The sequence below is a fragment of the Pongo pygmaeus genome, chromosome 4, assembly GCF_028885625.2.
Source record: "Pongo pygmaeus isolate AG05252 chromosome 4, NHGRI_mPonPyg2-v2.0_pri, whole genome shotgun sequence".
NCBI classification, from domain to species: domain Eukaryota; kingdom Metazoa; phylum Chordata; class Mammalia; order Primates; family Hominidae; genus Pongo; species Pongo pygmaeus.
In genome coordinates, this window is record NC_072377.2 from 145,323,585 (window position 1) to 145,343,390 (window position 19,806).

Here is a 19,806-nt window from a genome sequence, read left to right on the forward strand (position 1 = left end):
TTCTGTGGTTTCTTTTATTCCATTGTTTACATTACATCTACAATCCATTTGGAATATACATATTTTTATCATTGTTGTGAGGTAGGGATCAAGATTTATTTTTATTTCTTCTTCTTATTATTTTTATTATACTTTAAGTTCTAGGATACATGTGCATAACATGCAGGTTTGTTACATAGGTATACATGTGTGCCATGTTGGTTTGCTGCACCCGTCAACTCGCCATTTACATTAAGTATTTCTCCTAATGCTATCCCTCCCCCAATCCCCCACACCTCAATAGGCCCCAGTGTGTGATGTTCCCCACCCTGTGTCCAAGTGTTCTCGTTGTTCAATTCCCACCTACGAGTGAGAACATGCAGTGTTTGGTTTTCTGTGCTTGTGATAGTTTGCTCAGAATGATGGTTTCCAGCTTCATCCATGTCTCTACAAAGGACATGAACTCACCATTTTTTACAGCTGCATAGTCTTCCATGGTGTATATGTGCCACATTTTCTTAATCCAGTCTATCATTGATGGACATTTGGATTGGTTCCAAGTCTTTACTATTGTGAATAGTGCCACAATAAACATACGTGTGCATGTGTCTTTATAGTAGCATGATTTATAATCCTTTGGATATATACCCAGTAATGGGTCAAATGGTATTTCTAGTTCTAGATTCTTGAGGAATTGCCACACTGTCTTCCACAATGGTTGAACTAGTTTACACTCCCACCAACAGTGTAAAAGCATTACTATTTCTCCACATCCTCTCCAGCCTGTGTTTCCTGACTTTTTAATAATTGCCATTCTAACTGGCGTGAGATGGTATCTCATTGTGGTTTTGATTTGCATTTCTCTGATGACCAGTGATGATGGGCATTTTTTCATGTGTCTGTTGGCTGCATAAATGTCTTCTTTTGAGAAGTGTCTGTTCATATCCTTTGCCCACTTTTTGATGGGGTTGTTTTTTTCTTGTAAATGTGTTTAAGTTCTTTGTAGATTCTGGATATTAGCCCTTTGTCAGATGGGTAGATTGCAAAAATTTTCTCCCATTCTGTAGGCTGCCTGTTCACTCTGATTGTAGTTTCTTTTGAAGATTTACTTTTTACTACCATTTTTTTGTTGGACTTTTAAAATGAGTTTGGAAGTGTTCTCTCTCCTTCAATTTTTTTTTTGGAAGAGTTTGAAAACAATTAGCATTGATTCTTCTTTAAAAGTTTGGTAGAATTCTCCAGGAAAGTATCTGGTCTTGGGCTTTTTTTTTTGTTGTTGTTAGGAGGTTTGGATTACTGATTCAATCTCCTTACTAGTTACAGCTTTGTTTAGATTTTTTATTGCTTCCTGATTATGTCTTGGTAGTTTGTATGTTTCTAGGAATTAATCAATTTCTTCTAGGTTATTTAATTTGTTGGTATATGATTTTAATAACCTCTTATAATTGTGGCATCAGGTGTAATGCCACCTCTTTTGTTTCTGACTTCCAGTCTCTTTGTTTTTTTCTTAGTCTAGCTAAGGGCTTGTCAATTTTGTTGTTTTTTCAAAAAATCAACTAAGTTTAAAAACTTAATTTCAACTTTTTTTTCATTTATTTTTGCTCTAATCTTTATTATAGTATTTCCTCCCTTTGCTTTGGGCTTCCTCATTTGTCCTTTTTTTCTAGTTCCTCAAGTTGTTAAGTTTTTTATTTGAGATCTTTCTTCTTTCTTCATTTTTAGTGTAGGCATTTACAACTCCCTTCTTTGTTTTTGTTTTCATTTTTAAGAGACAAGGTCTCGCTATGATGTACAGAGGCACGATCATAGCTCCCTGCAAGTGATCCTTGTGCCTTGGCTTCCCAAAGCACTGGCATTACAGGTGTGAGCCACTGAGCTTGCCCAGCTTAATCTTCCTTCTTAGTACCGCTTTTGTTGTACCTTGTAAGTTTTTACTGTGTTGTGTTTTCATTTTTGTTTATCTTAACATATTTTCTAATTTATCTTTTGATTTCCCCTTTCGTTCAAATGAAATTTTGAACAGAATTTCGTTCAAAATTCTGTTGTTTAATTTCTACATATTTGCAGATTTTCCAGTTTTAATTCCAGTATTGATTTCTAGTTTTATTCCTCTGTGGTCAGAAAAGATATTTAGTAAGATTTCAACCTTCTTGAATTTGTTAAGACTTGTTTTGTGACCTGACATGTGATTTATCCTGGAAAATGCTCTGAGTGTGCTTGAGAAGACTGTATATTTGCTGCTGTTGGGTGGAATTTTCTGTATATGTCTGTCAGTTCCATTTCAGCTATAGCGTTGTTCAAGTCCTCTGCTTCCTTACTGATTTTCTGTCTGAATGTTCTATTCCTTATTGAAAGTAGGATACCAAAATCTCCTACTACAGTCATATCACTTAATGATGGAGATACATTCTGAGAATTGTATCATTCTGAGATTTCATCACTGTGCAAACATGAGAGTGTACTTACATGTTTACACAAACCTAGATAGTACAGCCTACTACAGACCTAGGTTACATGATCTATTGCTTCTAGGCTACAAACCTGTATATATGTTAACTGTACTGAATACTATAGGGAATTGTAACACAATGGTAAGTATTTGTATACCTAAATGTATCTAAACATCTAAAAGGTACAGTAAAAACATTGTATAGATTTTTAAAATGGTACACCTGAATAGGGTACTTACCCTATGAATGGAGGTTGTAGGGCTGGAAATTTATCTGGGTGAGTCAATGTGTGAATGGTGAGTGAATGTGAAGGCCCAGGACATTACTGTGCACTAATGTAGACTTTAAAACGCTATACATTTAGGCTACACTCAATTTATCAAAAAATTTTCTTTTTACAGGCTGGTCATGGTGGCGCATGCCTGTAATCCCAGCACTTTGGGAGGCTGAGGAAGGAGGATCACTTAAGCCCAGGAGTTCAAGACCAGCCTGGGCAATATAGTGAGACCCTGTCTCTAGAAAATAATTTTTAAAAATTAGCTAGGTGTGGTGACACACACTTGTAGTTCCAGCTACTCAGGAGGCTGAAGTGGGAGGATCCTTGAGTTGAGGAGGTCAAGGCTACAGTGAGCCGTGGTCGTGCCACTGCACTCCAGCCTGAGCAACAGAGTGAGACTCTGTCTCAATTTTTTTTCTTTCTTCAGTAATAAATTAACCTTAGCTTACTGTAACTTTTTAACTTTGTAAACTTAAATTTTTTAACCTTTTGACTCTTTTGTAATAACACTTAGCTTAAAACACAAACACATTGTACAGCTGTACAAAAATATTTTCTCTTTTATCCTTATTTTACAAGTTTTTTTGACTTTTAATTTTTTTATTTTTTTTCACTTTTACTTAGTGTTTTTTGTTGTTGTTGTTAAAAATGAAGATATAAACACCCATACTAGCCTAGGACTGTATTGGGTCAGGATCATCAATATCATTGTCTTCCACCTCCATATCTTGTCCCACTGGAAGGTCTTCTGGGGCAATTACACATGTGATGCTATCATCTCCTATGATAACAATGTCTTCTAATGGAATACTTCCCAAAAGACTTTCCTGAGGCTGTTTTGTGGTGAACTTTTTTCTTTTTTTTTTGAGTTAACATATTTTTTATAAGTAGAAAGAGTACACTGTAAAATACCACTAAAAAGTATAGTAAATACATAAAGCAGTAACATTTGTTATCTGTATCAAGTATTATGTACTGTATATTACTGTACATAATTGTATGTGCTATGTTGTACTTTTATATGACTGGTAGTGCAATAGGTTTGTTTACACCAACATCACCACAAACATGTGAGTAATGTGCTACAACATTATGACTGCTACATCATCACTAAGTGATAGGAATTTTTCAGCTCCGTTATAATCTTATGGGACTACTCTTGTACATGTGGTCTGTTATTGGTTGAAACGTTGTTATACAACACTTATCTGTATTGTATTGCTATCTATTTCTCCATTTCTGTGAATGTTTGCCTCATATATTTAGGTGTTTTAATGTTGGGTGCATATGTATTTATAATTGCTATGTCCTTCTGGTGAATTGACCTTTTATCATTATATAATGTCCTTCTTTGTCTCTTATGACAGTTTTTGACTTAAAGACTATTTTGTGTGATGTAGCTGTTTCCACATTTGCACTCTTTTGGTTATAATTTGCATGAAATTTTTTAAATATCCTTTAACTTTCAGCCTGTCTAGGTCTTTAAATCTAAAGCAAATCTCTTGTAGCATATAATTGGGTCTTTAAAAAAATCAATTCAGCCACTTTGTATCTTTTGATTGGGGGAGTTTATCCCATTTTTATTTAAAGTAATAATTGATAGAGCATAACTTACTGTTGCCTCTTTGTTAATTGTTGTTTGCAGCTTGTAGACTTTTTGCTCCTCTTTCCTTCTCTTACTGTCTTCCTTTGTGTTTTATTGAGATTTGTAATGCTATGTTTTTGTTCCTTTCCTGTTTTCTTTTGTATATCTTCCACAGATATTTTCTTTGTGGTTACCATGGGGCTTACATTTTAAAACTCTTATAAAAATGTATTTTAAACTGATAGCATCTTTACTACAATCACAAAACAAAACTCATTATGTTTACTTCTCCCCTACCCAAATTTTATGTTATTGATGTCATAAATACATCTTTTTATATTGTGTATATATTAACATTATTTTATAGTTAGTTTTTCTGTACTTTTGTCTTTTAATCAGATTTTAAAATATCAGATTTTAAAGTGACTTATGTACCACCATTACAGTATTATAGTATTCTGTTTTTATCTATATATTTATCTTTACTAGTGAGCTTTATACTTAAATAAAATACCTATGTATTTCTGTTTAGCATCCCCTAATTTTAACTCAAAAGACTCCCTTTTAACATTTCTTGTAAGGCAAGTCTAATTGTGATCACCTTCAGCTTTTGTTTAACTGGGAAGATCTTTATCTCTTTTTCATTTTTGAAGAAAAACTTTGATGGATTTGATATTCTTGGTTGGCAGTTCTTTTTCTTTTCAGCACTTTCAGTATAACATCTCACCCCTTTCTGGATAGCAAGGTTTCTACTGAGAAATCTACTGGTAGAGTTAGGGGTGTTCTCTTGTACGTGATGAGGCATTTTTCTTTTGCTGCTTTCTAAATTCTTAACATTTCTTGGATCTTGATGTCCATTTCCTTTCTCATATTTGGGAAGTTTTCAGATGTAATTTTAAAAAATAAGCTGTCTGTCCTTTTCTCTCATGGCTTCTTCTTTTGAAACTGTCATAATGAGTAGAGCAGCCTGCTCGAGGATGTCCTATCAATTTCTTAGGCTTTCTTTACTCTCTTTCATTTCTTGTTCTTTTTGCTACTCTGTCTGGGTAATTTCAAATGATGTGTCCTTGAGTTTACTGACTCATTCTTCTACTTGATTAAGTCTGCTGTTGAACATGTCTGTAAAATTTTCAGTTCAATTATTGTATTCTTCAGTTCCAAAATTTCTTGTTAGTTCTTTTGAATATTTTCTATCTGCTGAAATTCTGATTCTGCTTATGCATTATTTTCCTGAGCTCACTGAACATCTTTATGACAATTATTTGGAATACTTTGTCAAGTAATTCACATAGCTCTATTTCTTTAGGTTTGGTTTCTGGAGGTGTGTGTTTGTGTGTGTGTATGTGTGTGGGCACACACTATTTGATTGGGCTATGTTTCCTGTTTTCTAATATTCCTTATTACTTTGTGTTGATATCTATACATTTCAAAAAAAAAACAAAAACAAAAACACACCAGCTACCTCTCCCAGTCTTTATGGCCTGGATTTGTACATGGAAAGATCTTTACTAATCAGGCTGGCTAGAGATTCTAGGGACCTCTCAAACCTTTTCTGTGGATAAATCTTCTATGGACTTGTGTGTATAATTCCTAATTAGAGGGATCTGCCAGTGTTTTTTTTTTTTTTTTTTTTTAAGACGCTCTAATCTTTTTCCCTCTGTGGTGTCTGTGTGCTGTACTGTGGGCCCTCTGGAGCAGCAGTATTCACTCAGCTCTTTTAGGTTCTGAGAAGCCCTCAGTTATAGATTCTGCTGAATCATATCAGTGCCTGGAGTGAAGTGAGACAGAAACTTGGACTGCTCACTACAATTCAGGAACTTTGGATGCATTTTACTCTTCTCTTTCCCTCATGAGGGAGAGTGCTGAGCTGAGTTGCACTCTGTGTGCTCTATCACAGGTCCCGAGGAGCATCAGCCCACCACCCAGCTCTTTATTATTCTCAGCTGCCCTCAGGAATTTAGAATATGCCAGGTTCCATCAGTGCTCTGAGATATGCAAGACAGCTCCCCTGAAAAGTCAGAACATTGAATGCATGCTTTACTTTCTCTTTCCCTTCTCAGGGAGAAGACAGGAGCTGGGAGTTTCCCCCTGTTTGAATGGAACTGTGCTGCTGGATGGGACTATAGGGAAAGTGCCCCAGAAAAGTGCCCAGCTAGTTTTACACTTGCTTGGAGCCCAGGACCCTCTTAACTGGTTTCAGCACTTATCACCATGGGAATTGGTCCTTGTATTGTTGTTGAGTCGGTATACCTGTGGAGGGTCTGGGGATTCCTATAACAGCATCTTTCTGATGTCACTACCTCTGTTATCTTTTTAAGCTATATATGCTTTTACAAATTATTTTATTGATTTCCTCTTTGACTTCCTGTTTTATTGATTGTAACACACATCCTTGACATATTACCTCAATTAAATCAATACTTTTAATACTTCCGGGCAATGCTAAGACCTTGAATCATTATGCCATTTACTTGTACCCTACTTTTTGTTACTGATATGCCTTTCAATTATTTATATATTCTAGACACACGGTACATTATTATCATTGTTTTGTTAACACCTATTTGTGTTTCTTTCTGGGATCATTTTCCTTCTGAAGAAATTAACAGTTCCTTTAGTGTGGCCTGCTGGTAAAGAAACCTTTAAGTTTTTATATATCTGGAAATGTCTTAATTTTACTATCACTTTTGAGAAACAGTTTTGGGTATTGAATGAAAGTTATTTTTGCCAGCACTTTTAAGATGACATTCCATGGTCTTCTTTTGAGATGATGGCTGTCAAGTGTATTGTTCAATTAGTGTGTCTTTTTTTCTCTCTAGCTACTTTGTATACTTACTCTGTTTTTCATTTTTAACAGCTTTACTATCATGTGCCCAGTGTTAATTTGCTTTGTTTTTAATCTGGCTTGCAGTTTTCAAAGCTTCTTATATCTGTGGGTTGATAATATTTTATCAGTTTAAGAGAAGATTTAGCAGTATGCCTTCAAATATGGCTTCTACTTCATATTTTCTCTTATATTCTTCTGTGACTATAGGTACATGTATGTTAAATCTTTTCACCATATCCCTTGTCTTTTATATGCCATTGCTGTTTTTAAATCACTTTTTCTCTTTGTTTCATAATTTGTGTCTTATTCTGACCCATCTTTTACTTTAGGAATTTTATCTTGTTATTCTAGGCCACTGTCAAAGTCATTGATTGAATTCTTAACTTCAATCATGGCATTTTTCAGTTTTAGAATTTTATTTTCCTTTTTAAAAATATATTTCTAACTTGGGTACTGGCTAATGTTAAAAGAAACTTTCCTCCCACCAAATTTTCACTCACTTGATCTTGGATTTTAAAATTAGATATAACCTGAGAGATTATCATTTTTCTCCATTTAATAATGAATCAGACCAGGCATGGTGGCTCATGCCTATAATCCCAACATTTTTGTGGGCCATGACAGGAGGATTGCTTGAGCCCAGGAGTTCAAGATGAGCCTAAGCAATATAGGGAGACTCCATCTTTACAAAAAATGAAAAAAATTAGCTAGATATGGTGGTGCACACCTGTGGTCCCAGCTACTTGGGAGGCTGAAGTTGGAGGATGGCTTGAGCCTGAGGCTGCAATGAACTTTGACTGTACCACTGCACTCCAGCCTCGGTCAGAGTGAGACTCTTTGTCACCCAGTTGTATAGAATCAACTATAGGTAGAGGCATAAAAAGGATGCCTGAGATTACATCTCTTGAATTTAGCTTCATTGTCCCTTTCCACTAGTGAGATTATTTGACATTAATGAATGCAATATAATTGCCTAAAAATGATTAATTTAATTTTTCACTATCTCAGGGATATGCTAGAACTATTCTCATATTTTCTATCCAAAGAGGGTATATAATATGGATATTTTGGCACACTCCCTTATAGGGCAGTTATACCTTCCTCTGTGAATCATTATACAGGCAGTGCTAAGATGTGTATTATATGCGCATGGTATCCTTTCTTACTATCCTTATAATAGAATAAATTAATTTTTATACAGAATTAATTTTTGAAGAATCAAATGACATATGTGCATAAATTATTTATACATTTTTATACAATTGCTTCAACATTTCCTCTTCTCTGCAATCTGGTATATCTATATAATTTCTAGAGATAAGAAAAATATAGCTTATTAAAATTTTATTCTGGGTTTTGTAAGGAATAAAGGACATTTATACCCTTATGAAGATTAAATTTTCTTGTGTTAGTATATTTCTAAAGGCTTTTAGTGAATTAAATGGAGACACTTTAAAATACTACACAGTTTTAAATCTAAATTTTTTTCTCAAGGAAGAAGTTCTGTTTACACAATGATGCTTAAACATGACTGAAATATCTAAAGAGAGGTTAACTGGGTCAGTCAAGAAAATAATCTGTAATATTTGATGGAAGAAAATAGCTTAGAAGAAGATTTTTTAAAATGTTCTTTTCCTGTGGAGTCTCCCATGAAATTCAGATTAGATAATCTATAGTTATTGAGAAAGGAATATTCAAAATAAGAGTTGATCACTGTAGCACAAATGCAAGTGATAATTTAAAAAGTAAATATAATTTAACAGATATGAAAGTGAATCAAAAGTCGAGAGTCTGGTTTCCTCCTGAAATATCTATATAAGTACATGAGATATTTTTTTCAGACTGAGAGGAGCATGTGAACTGATATTGTTGATGACTTTTTCTCCATTGAGTATATCTTTCAAAATACTCAGTATTTATCATAATACTCTGCAGATTACAATGTACACATTGTTAATACCACATTGTTAATTTGCCTTTTAAATACTTAATATTTACTTTTTTCAAAGGTTATCTTTGTGTATTTTGTATAAAATTCTACTATAATTTATTCCATAGCTTTGTAGTTTTACATTATTTACTACTATATAATAGAAAGTGGCTAACATCAGCTAATGCTGTTTTCTAAATATTTATTATCATTTTCTTATGTGTTTAACCATTGTGTATTGAAATATTTCAAAATTATCAGTATGAAAACTATTAGGCAAATAGTCTTGGAAATTGATTTGTGTTTCAATGATCCAAATATTAGTGAAAAGTCATGATAATAGAGATAGTAAAAATCTTATAAGGGAAATGGTAAATACATCTTTAAAGATTGTATCAGAAACAATTCTGTGACAATATCTTGTTTCTTTACAAGTTTGAATTCCAGAAATCAAGTGAATTTCCACTGACTTTGCATTTTCTGGTAATTTCTTTTTTCTTATCAAGCTATATTTTAAATGTAAAAGTATCCAACAATAGAATTGCTAATCTCTTGGTCACTCTTGTCTTCACAGGTAAGGGATATTTTGTAATATTTAAGGAATTTTATGGAGTATATATACAAGCAGAATGTTAGGTATTTCTTCAATAGAAAACTTGGTGACATTTACTTTTGCCCATATTTATTAAGTGAATTTACTAAATTTTCTAGGTCATGTTCAAATCATACCATCCAGTAAACAGTTTGGAGATTAAAAAGTAATTAAACTAATACAAAGTACAAAGGTAGCCTGGTTAATAAAATGATATTCTTTTCAACATGATTATATTTACTGGAACCTAAACATTTTGTGAAATAGTATGTCATATAGACAATATTAGGATTTTGACTTGTTATGTAAGTGCAAAGGTATGTATTTTATAATTTTTAACAATTGCTTTATCAGTAATAGCAACTTGAAGAAATGCTATCTAGATGCTTCTAATTTGAAAATAGTGCAAAGATGTTTACCAAAGTCGTTCTATTATGCTTTTGATTTCTAGAAAGTTGAAATATCCCCATTACAGTTTTTGAGTCAATACAAAAAGTAGATAGCTGTTCTAGATAAAGAAATAGGTTTTCATCGATTTTAAAATTAGACCTCCAAGAAGAAACTCAGTGAGAATGCCATTAAAATAGTTTTAGTTGTTTTTGAAAATAACATCAAAAAATGTCACTATTAAACACTGAAATTGGAATAAAAATTTGTTTTATGAGTAACACGGAGATAGCATACAAACATTCCATTGACTAATACAGAAAAACTCAAAAGTTTTAATTAGATATGTTTAAATAGAGATGAGAAAAGTCAAAACTTTAACTCTTAAAAGTTATTTTTATCAGTTAGGAAATATATAAACTCCTCCCTATATAAAATACACCAATACAAATTTCTCTAATAAGGATTGGGGTTTCGTGACTTTAGATGTATTTTTCTGTAATATTTTAATGACGCACTTATATTGACGCATTTTAAGATAGAGTTTAATGATATATTTTGACTAGAGATAAGTGATTTAAAGAATGATAAGAATCATGTCATTGAAAGTGAGAGTACTTGAGAAACATTGACGAATGTAAGCTAAATAAAGCAAAACAAAGTAAAACACTTACCCTTTTATCCACATGATGTCGCTGGACACCGCAAGGTTTTTCTCCCTTCCCAACCTCAAAGGAATACAGTGAGTACATTTTCCTTAGACAGAAAGGAAAAGAACCTTCCATTTTTGGCTGTGCCAAGAAGCTCAGAAAGGTGATAATATAAAAAATATATAGTTAATTGGGAATTGAATTTACAAAATACATTGTGTGGTGATGCAATAGAGAGCTGATAACTGGAACGGGATTGAGATGGTATATTCCCGGAGACGAAGTCTAGGATCCCGGCTCCTGCTGCCCTGGCTTCTCCTCGTCTACTGGAAGGCAGGGAGCGGCCAGCTCCACTACTCGATCCCGGAGGAAGCCAAACACGGAACCTTCGTTGGCCGCATCGCGCAGGACCTAGGGCTGGAGCTGGCGGAGCTGGTGCCGCGCCTGTTCCGGGTGGCGTCCAAGGGCCGCGGGGACCTTCTGGAGGTAAATCTGCAGAATGGCATTTTGTTTGTGAATTCTCGGATCGACCGGGAGGAGCTGTGCCGGCGGAGCGCGGAGTGCAGCATCCACCTGGAGGTAATCGTGGACAGGCCGCTGCAGGTTTTCCATGTGGAGGTGGCAGTGAAGGACATTAATGACAATCCGCCCAGGTTCTCCAGACAAGAACAAAGATTATTCATTTTAGAGTCAAGAATGCCAGATTCGCGGTTTCCGGTAGAGGGCGCGTCGGATTTGGATATTGGAGCAAATGCACAATTGAGATACAGGTTAAATCCAAACGAATATTTTGACTTAGATGTTAAAACAAATGAAGAAGAAACGAACTTTTTAGAGCTAGTTTTGAGGAAATCCTTAGATAGAGAAGAAACACAAGAACATCGTTTATTAGTGATTGCAACTGATGGAGGAAAACCCGAACTAACAGGTACAGTTCAGTTGTTGATCAATGTATTGGATGCTAATGATAACGCCCCAGAATTTGATAAATCCATTTATAATGTCAGATTGTTGGAAAATGCACCAAGTGGGACATTAGTTATTAAACTGAACGCCTCAGATGCAGATGAGGGCATCAATAAGGAAATAGTGTATTTCTTTAGTAATCTTGTTCTTGACGATGTAAAGTCCAAATTTATAATTAATTCTAATACTGGTGAAATAAAAGTTAAGGGGGAACTGGATTATGAAGACTGTAACTCATATGAAATTAATATTGATGCCATGGATAAAAGTACATTCCCATTATCAGGACACTGTAAAGTAGTAGTGAAACTGCTGGATGTGAATGATAATACCCCAGAGCTGGCCATAACCTCCCTTTTCCTGCCTGTCAAAGAGGACTCTCCACTCAGTACGGTCATTGCTCTGATCACCGTGTCTGACCGTGACTCAGGTGCCAACGGGCAGGTGACCTGCTCCCTAATGCCCCACGTTCCCTTCAAGCTGGTGTCCACCTTCAAGAATTACTACTCGTTGGTGCTGGACAGCGCCCTGGACCGCGAGAGCGTGTCGGCCTATGAGCTGGTGGTGACTGCGCGGGACGGGGGCTCGCCTTCGCTGTGGGCCACGGCCAGCGTGTCTGTGGAAGTGGCCGACGTGAACGACAACGCTCCGTCGTTCGCGCAGCCCGAGTACACAGTGTTCGTGAAGGAGAACAACCCGCCAGGCTGCCACATCTTCACAGTGTCTGCGCGAGACGCGGACGCGCAGGAGAACGCGCTGGTGTCCTACTCGCTGGTGGAGAGGCGGGTGGGCGAGCGCGCGCTGTCGAGCTACGTGTCGGTGCACGCGGAGAGCGGCAAGGTGTACGCGCTACAGCCGCTGGACCACGAGGAACTGGAGCTGCTGCAGTTCCAGGTGAGCGCGCGCGACGCGGGCGTGCCGCCTCTGGGCAGCAACGTGACGCTGCAGGTTTTCGTGCTGGACGAGAACGACAATGCGCCGGCGCTGCTGGCGCCTCGAGTGGGTGGCACCGGCGGCGCAGTGAGCGAGCTGGTGCCGCGGTCAGTGGGTGCGGGCCACGTGGTGGCAAAGGTGCGGGCAGTGGACCCCGATTCGGGCTACAACGCGTGGCTTTCATATGAGCTGCAGCCAGCGCCTGGCAGTGCGCACATCCCGTTCCGCGTGGGGCTGTACACAGGCGAGATCAGCACAACACGCTCTCTGGATGAGACCGAAGCACCGCGCCACCGCCTTCTGGTGCTGGTGAAGGACCATGGAGAGCCCCCGCTGACAGCCACAGCCACAGTGCTGGTGTCGCTGGTGGAAAGTGGCCAGGCGCCGAAGGCCTCATCGCGGGCGTCGGCGGGCGCTGTGGGTCCCGAGGCTGCCCTGGTGGATGTCAACGTGTACCTGATCATCGCCATCTGTGCGGTGTCCAGCCTGTTGGTGCTCACGCTGCTGCTGTACACCGCGCTGCGGTGCTCGGCGCAGCCCACCGAGGCCGTGTGCACGCGGGGCAAACCCACTCTGGTGTGCTCCAGCGCGGTGGGGAGCTGGTCCTACTCGCAGCAGAGGAGACAGAGGGTGTGCTCTGGGGAAGCCCCACCCAAAACAGACCTCATGGCCTTCAGTCCAAGCCTTCCTCAGGGTCCCACCTCTACAGACGACGTGAGTTTTCTAATATTAACATCCAACTTTCCCTCCCAATTTTTAAATATTAAATGTCATATTCACCCACTTTTTTTGTATTTAAAAATTACGCCTTAGTACATAAATATTGTGGTACACAATTATTGCACTAATTCATGTACTATATACTTTTTATGAGGCTTTTCTGTTGGGGTAATAGATTCATCAGCTTTCTGTGATATTAAGTATTTTAAAAATAATATTTTATGTTAGCATTTGAATTTTGCATCTCTAAAAATGTAGGATAATAATTGTAAGACATAGTTTGGAGTCATTCTCAAAGTCTCTGTTTATGACTACATGAAAATTTATTTTATTTTATTGTTATCTTTTAGAGACCCTTTGTTGCTCAGTCTGCAGTGGCCTGATCATAGCTCACTGAAGCCTGAAACTCATGGGCTCAAGTGATCCTCCTATCTCAGCCGCCCAAGTAGTTGGACTACATGCACATGCTAATTAAAGTTTTGTTTTTTTTTTTTTCTGTAGAGATAGGGGTCTTGCTACTTTGCCCAGGCTGGTCTTGAACTCCTGGTTTGAAGCCATGCTCCCATCTCAGCCTCCCGAAGTACTAAGTTTACAGGATTGAGCAAGAATGCCTGGCCTATAAAAATGTTTTAACACCACCCTTCCAATTTTGCCTTTTTGTTTCTGTTGAATTTAAATTAATTATTATTTTATTACACTAATTTAGTCTCTGTTTTCAATTACATTTTTGCAGTATATGGTTTATTTCAACTTTGCCTAAGCAGTTCACCTGTATACCCATGATGAATTTGATAATTGTAATTTAAAAATTATATTTTTCATTTTATTGATTTTTTGAATAGAAAACACATATACATAGTTTACTGTTCTAAAGGTGCAAAAGAATACAGTTAAATTTTTCCCTTCACCTCCTTCACGAAGCCAAAACATTCTCGGGTATCCTTCTAGAGATTTTTTTTATATACAAATAAACTTCACTACCCCCTTAAAAACATTAGTATTGATTTTAATCTTGCTTTTTTCATTTACTAATATATCTTGATGATCATGAGTTATCATTACTGAAGTAGATTTGTTTTTCTTTTATCTGGATCTATGGTGCTCCGTTGTGTAGGTATGTGATTGGTTATTTTCCCTTAACATTAACATTTAGTGGAGCGATTTAATTTTCTGGAAATTTGCATATTTTTCAATATATCTGATATACATTAGATATATTAATTAATATATATTAATATAATATAGTTAATATATTTATATATCTAATATATATTAGATATTTTGAGACAGGATTTTGCTCTTGTTGCCCAAATGAGTGGAATGGTGCAATCTTGGCCTTCCAGGTTCAAGCGATTCTCCTGCCTTATCTTCCCAAGTAGCTGGGATTACAGGCATGTGCCAACACACCTGGTTAATTTTTTGTATTTACTAGAGACAGGGTTTCACCATGTTGGTCAGGGTGGTCTCGAACTCCTAATCTCAGGTGATTTACCAGCCTCGGCCTCCCAAAGTGCTGGGATTGCAGGCGTGAGCCATCAAGCCTGGCCTAGATTATTATATTGATGAGGAGTAATTGTGAATCCCCTCAGTTGTGCAAATTCTACTATATTTTGGTTGGGAAATTTTACTGCTTGTTGTTACTTTTCATTTTTAGATTAAAAAAATAAATATACCATGATACAAACTCCCCTCTTGAGTTGTTTACAGAGTTGTTTATTAAAGCTGTATGTTTGAGACTACTCTAGACAAGTGTCCTCTCCATCTGAAATAATGAGAACCATTTTTCTACTCTTTTGAGGGGAAAAGTACGTGTTTATAGGTAGTAAACAGTCCACACTTTACATGATAAAATGTGAATTCCCTGTTTCTGTTGCTTTGCCTGTTTCTTTTATTCCATATACATTCAATTTTATAAGTACCCTTCTATCATGCTATTTATATATTCCTAATATCCTGAGCTACTTTGAGGAAGTCCTAGAAATTGAGAAATAGTTTTTGTCATTCTATAAATCTAAAGTTAACAATGGTCACATTTTAAAAAATCAAGTTATGTTATTTTGTGATATAAACTATTTATATATCTCTTTATATATCAAGTCTTTATGTATATTTTGTGCAGCTTGTCTTTTTTATAGGAACCTCTTGTTTTGGGGATTGTTTTTGGTTAGGAAATTGAACGCTTTGTTTGCCCAAAATAACTGCAATAGAAAGTCAGTGATAAGAACTTCTAAATAGATCCAGGTTAATTATTTTAAGATAGAATTTCACATAGAGGAAAAGGCTTTGTGTTACAATCATCTGTGAGGCATTTTACTGTATATCAGAATTTTGGAGAAAGGTGAAGATGATCGTGTCATTTGAAAAGTCTTATTGGTGACTCTAATTTTCTCCTTTCAAAGAGGGGTTTAATCACTTCCAATGGATAACATTAAGGTTAAATTAAGGGTGAAGTTGATATTTGGCCCTGACTTTTATATGAGGGTAACTTTTTTGCAAGTAAATGTAGACTTAATTAAAAAACCCAGCTAAAACAAACATGGTATTGAGAAAGAGGAAGAGCAAGTGGTCTATACTGTCAGAAAAATAAGATTCATATTGGAGAGTAATTGAAAATAACGTTCAAAAAGTTGATTACCTAATATGTGATTACATATTAGGTTACTAGAAGTTTCTCAAATGTCTTGCAATTTCTAGGTTTAGTAAAATTCAATGAAAGCTGTACTCATAAAGATAAATATGATAGCATGTGAAAGACAGATGGACTTAGGTGGATGTGGAATAAGGCAAGCCAGGGAAAAGGAGTAATTTAAAAAGTAATATAGGTGACATGGGAAATGCTCATGTCGTTAAAAATATGAATTACAAAATTTGAATTTGGGGATCATTAATAATTAGTCATGCTTTGATATTTAACAAACTGTTTTCTAGGAGTCAGCATGTGTAGGTGAAAGTGACAATTAGAAACAGAAAGAAGGGATGCAGTTATGGATTTGTAAATACCTCAACAAAAGTCTTATTCAAAACTTGGAAGTGAGTGAGAACAGTTAAAGGAAAGGATATAGGACAGGGTTGAAGTTGAGAGAAAAAAAAGAGATCATTTAAGAACAGCTGAAGAATCAAAAACAGCAAAGCACAATGGGTAGAAATTCCACTAGAATTTGAAGTGGTGAAGTATATGAAAAGAAAATATTTTAAGCAAGAATCCTAATATAAGCTGCAGATAAATTAAATGTGATAAAGAATATGCTCTAGAATTTTATCTTCCGTCATTATACAAAAGAACCTTAAGAGCATCTGATATTTATTGAACAAAGAAAGCATGGACTTCAATAATCTATAAGGCTTTAAAAATTCAACCAAAATTTGATAATTTTAAGTTACATTTTTTCCCTAGAGCACTACATAATAGCATGTCCTAGGAAAGACAGATGTGGGCAAGTTTCTTTTCTACCAAGAGTTTAGAATAGTTTACATTTCTGATTTAAAGAGCAGTTCCGTTAACACTTAAATTTGCTAGACTGGTTGATACTAATGTTGCAAATATTGGTAGAAAAGTTGTTTAGCTGTGAATAATTAGACCCCTTATTCTAAATTAATAAAAGAAGTCGGGATAACACTGACTGTGCAAATTACAAACGTGAGGAGGGTTTACTATAAAAGTAGAGAAAAGAAGATACCGTTTTAAAAATATATAGTGTAGCACTGTTGTGTGAATTAATTTCTTACCTTTTGGAGCCGCATGATGTCGCTGTCTACCATGAAGTTATAGCTAGCCAACATTCAAATTTCTTCTATTACTGCATCATTCCCTGACTGTTGAATGATGGCGGACGCAGAATAAATGGATTAATACATTCGGCAACATACAGTATTTTTTCTTTATGCGGAAGATCTTCTAATGGAAATAAAACCAGAGGTATTTAACATGGTGTTTACCCCGGAAGACAGATTGGGAAAGCAATGTCTGCTCCTCCCGCTTCTGCTCCTTGCAGCCTGGAAGGTGGGGAGCTGCCAGCTCCACTACTCCGTCCCTGAGGAGGCCAAACACGGCACCTTCGTGGGGCGGATCGCGCAGGACCTGGGGCTGGAGCTGGCGGAGCTGGTGCCGCGCCTGTTCAGGATGGCCTCCAAAGACGGCGAGGACCTTCTGGAGGTAAATCTGCAGAATGGTATTTTGTTTGTGAATTCTCGGATCGACCGCGAGGAGCTGTGCGGGCGGAGCGCGGAGTGCAGCATCCACCTGGAGGTGATCGTGGACAGGCCGCTGCAGGTTTTCCATGTGGACGTGGAGGTGAGGGACATTAACGACAACCCGCCCTTGTTCCCGGTAGAGGAACAAAGAGTGCTGATTTACGAATCTAGGCTGCCAGATTCTGTGTTTCCACTGGAGGGCGCGTCAGATGCAGATGTTGGCTCAAATTCCATCTTAACCTATCAACTCAGTTCTAGCGAATACTTCGGGCTAGATGTGAAAATAAACAGTGATGACAATAAACAAATTGGGCTCTTATTAAGGAAATCCTTGGACAGAGAGGAAGCTCCTGCACACAACTTATTCCTGACAGCCACAGATGGGGGCAAACCTGAGCTCACAGGCACTGTTCAGCTGCTGGTCACAGTGCTGGACGTGAATGATAATGCTCCCACTTTCGAACAGTCTGAATACGAAGTAAGAATATTCGAAAATGCAGACAACGGAACAACAGTTATCAGACTGAATGCTTCTGATCGGGATGAAGGAGCCAATGGGGCAATTTCGTACTCTTTTAATAGCCTTGTTGCAGCCATGGTTATTGACCACTTTAGCATAGATCGAAATACGGGAGAAATAGTGATTCGGGGTAATTTGGATTTTGAACAAGCAAATTTATACAAAATCCGCATTGACGCCACGGACAAAGGCCACCCTCCCATGGCGGGTCATTGCACCGTTTTAGTGAGAATTTTGGATAAAAATGATAACGTCCCTGAGATAGCACTGACTTCCTTATCCTTGCCTGTACGTGAAGACGCTCAATTTGGTACTGTCATCGCCCTAATTAGCGTGAACGACCTCGATTCAGGTGCCAACGGGCAGGTGACCTGCTCGCTGACGCCTCACGTCCCCTTCAAGCTGGTGTCCACCTTCAAGAATTACTACTCGTTGGTGCTGGACAGTGCCCTGGACCGCGAGAGCGTGTCGGCCTACGAGTTGGTGGTAACTGCGCGGGACGGGGGCTCGCCTTCGCTGTGGGCCACGGCCAGCGTGTCTGTGGAGGTGGCCGACGTGAACGACAACGCTCCGGCATTCGCGCAGCCCGAGTACACGGTGTTTGTGAAGGAGAACAACCCGCCGGGCTGCCACATCTTCACGGTGTCTGCGCGGGACGCGGACGCGCAGGAGAACGCGCTGGTGTCCTACTCGCTGGTGGAGCGGCGGGTGGGCGAGCGCACGCTGTCGAGCTACGTGTCGGTGCACGCGGAGAGCGGCAAGGTGTACGCGCTGCAGCCGCTGGACCACGAGGAGCTAGAGCTGCTGCAGTTTCAGGTGAGCGCGCGGGACGCGGGCGTGCCGCCTCTGGGCAGCAACGTGACGCTGCAGGTGTTCGTGCTGGACGAGAACGACAACGCGCCGGCACTGCTGGCGCCTCGGGTGGGTGGTACTGGTGGTGCAGTGAGCGAGCTGGTGCCGTGGTCAGTGGGTGCCGGCCAAGTGGTGGCGAAGGTGCGCTCAGTGGACGCCGACTCAGGCTACAACGCGTGGCTTTCGTATGAGCTGCAGCCAGCGGCAAGCAGCGCTCGCTTCCCGTTTCGCGTGGGGCTGTACACGGGCGAGATCAGCACCACTCGTGTCCTGGACGAAGCGGACTCTCCGCGCTACCGGCTGCTGGTGCTGGTGAAAGACCACGGTGAGCCGGCGCTGACAGCCACGGCCACAGTGCTGCTATCGCTGGTGGAGAGTGGCCAGGCTCCAAAGGCGTCATCGCGGGCGTCGGTGGGAGCCGCGGGCCCAGAGGCGGCGCTGGTGGATGTCAACGTGTACCTGATCATCGCCATCTGCGCGGTATCCAGCCTGCTGGTCCTCACGCTACTGCTGTACACAGCGCTGCGGTGCTCGGCGCCGCCCACCGAGGGCGCGTGCACGGCGGACAAGCCCACGCTGGTGTGCTCCAGCGCGGTGGGGAGCTGGTCGTATTCGCAGCAGAGGCGGCAGAGGGTGTGCTCCGGGGAGGTCCCACCCAAGATGGATCTCATGGCCTTTAGCCCCAGCCTTTCACCTTGTCCCGTAGTGATGGGTAAGGCGGAGAATCAGGATTTAAATGAAGATCATGATGCCAAAGTAAGTGAATTTTCATAATTAACAGTTAATTTTTATTTTAAATTTATAATTGTTTTCCTCAGATTTGTTTTCTATATTTCTGTTTTTAATTTTTAATTAATTTTACAAAATTTACATATTTTCATTTTATTCTGTTTCTTATTATAATCTCTTTGCTTCTTTAATATTCATAATTTAAGTGAAATTAGAAA

The 19,806-nt window shown here is 38.6% G+C and overlaps 1 protein-coding gene across 5 annotated transcripts in view; it reads left to right on the top strand.

Moving 5' to 3' along the window:
* LOC129037293 (protocadherin alpha-C2) overlaps positions 1–19,806 on the top strand; it is a 224,925-nt gene that overhangs the window by 25,667 nt on the left and 179,452 nt on the right. Inside the window, exon 1 of one of the 5 annotated variants that reach the window (XM_054489281.2) lies at positions 10,564–13,290. The exons of 3 other annotated variants lie outside the window; for them this stretch is intronic. In XM_054489281.2, the coding sequence (XP_054345256.1) occupies positions 10,939–13,290 (2,352 nt within the window). In that variant the 5' untranslated portion in view covers positions 10,564–10,938. Of the gene's footprint in view, positions 1–10,563; positions 13,291–16,746; positions 19,616–19,806 lie in introns of those variants that run through there. One more of the 5 variants, XM_054489273.2, reaches the window with a different exon arrangement.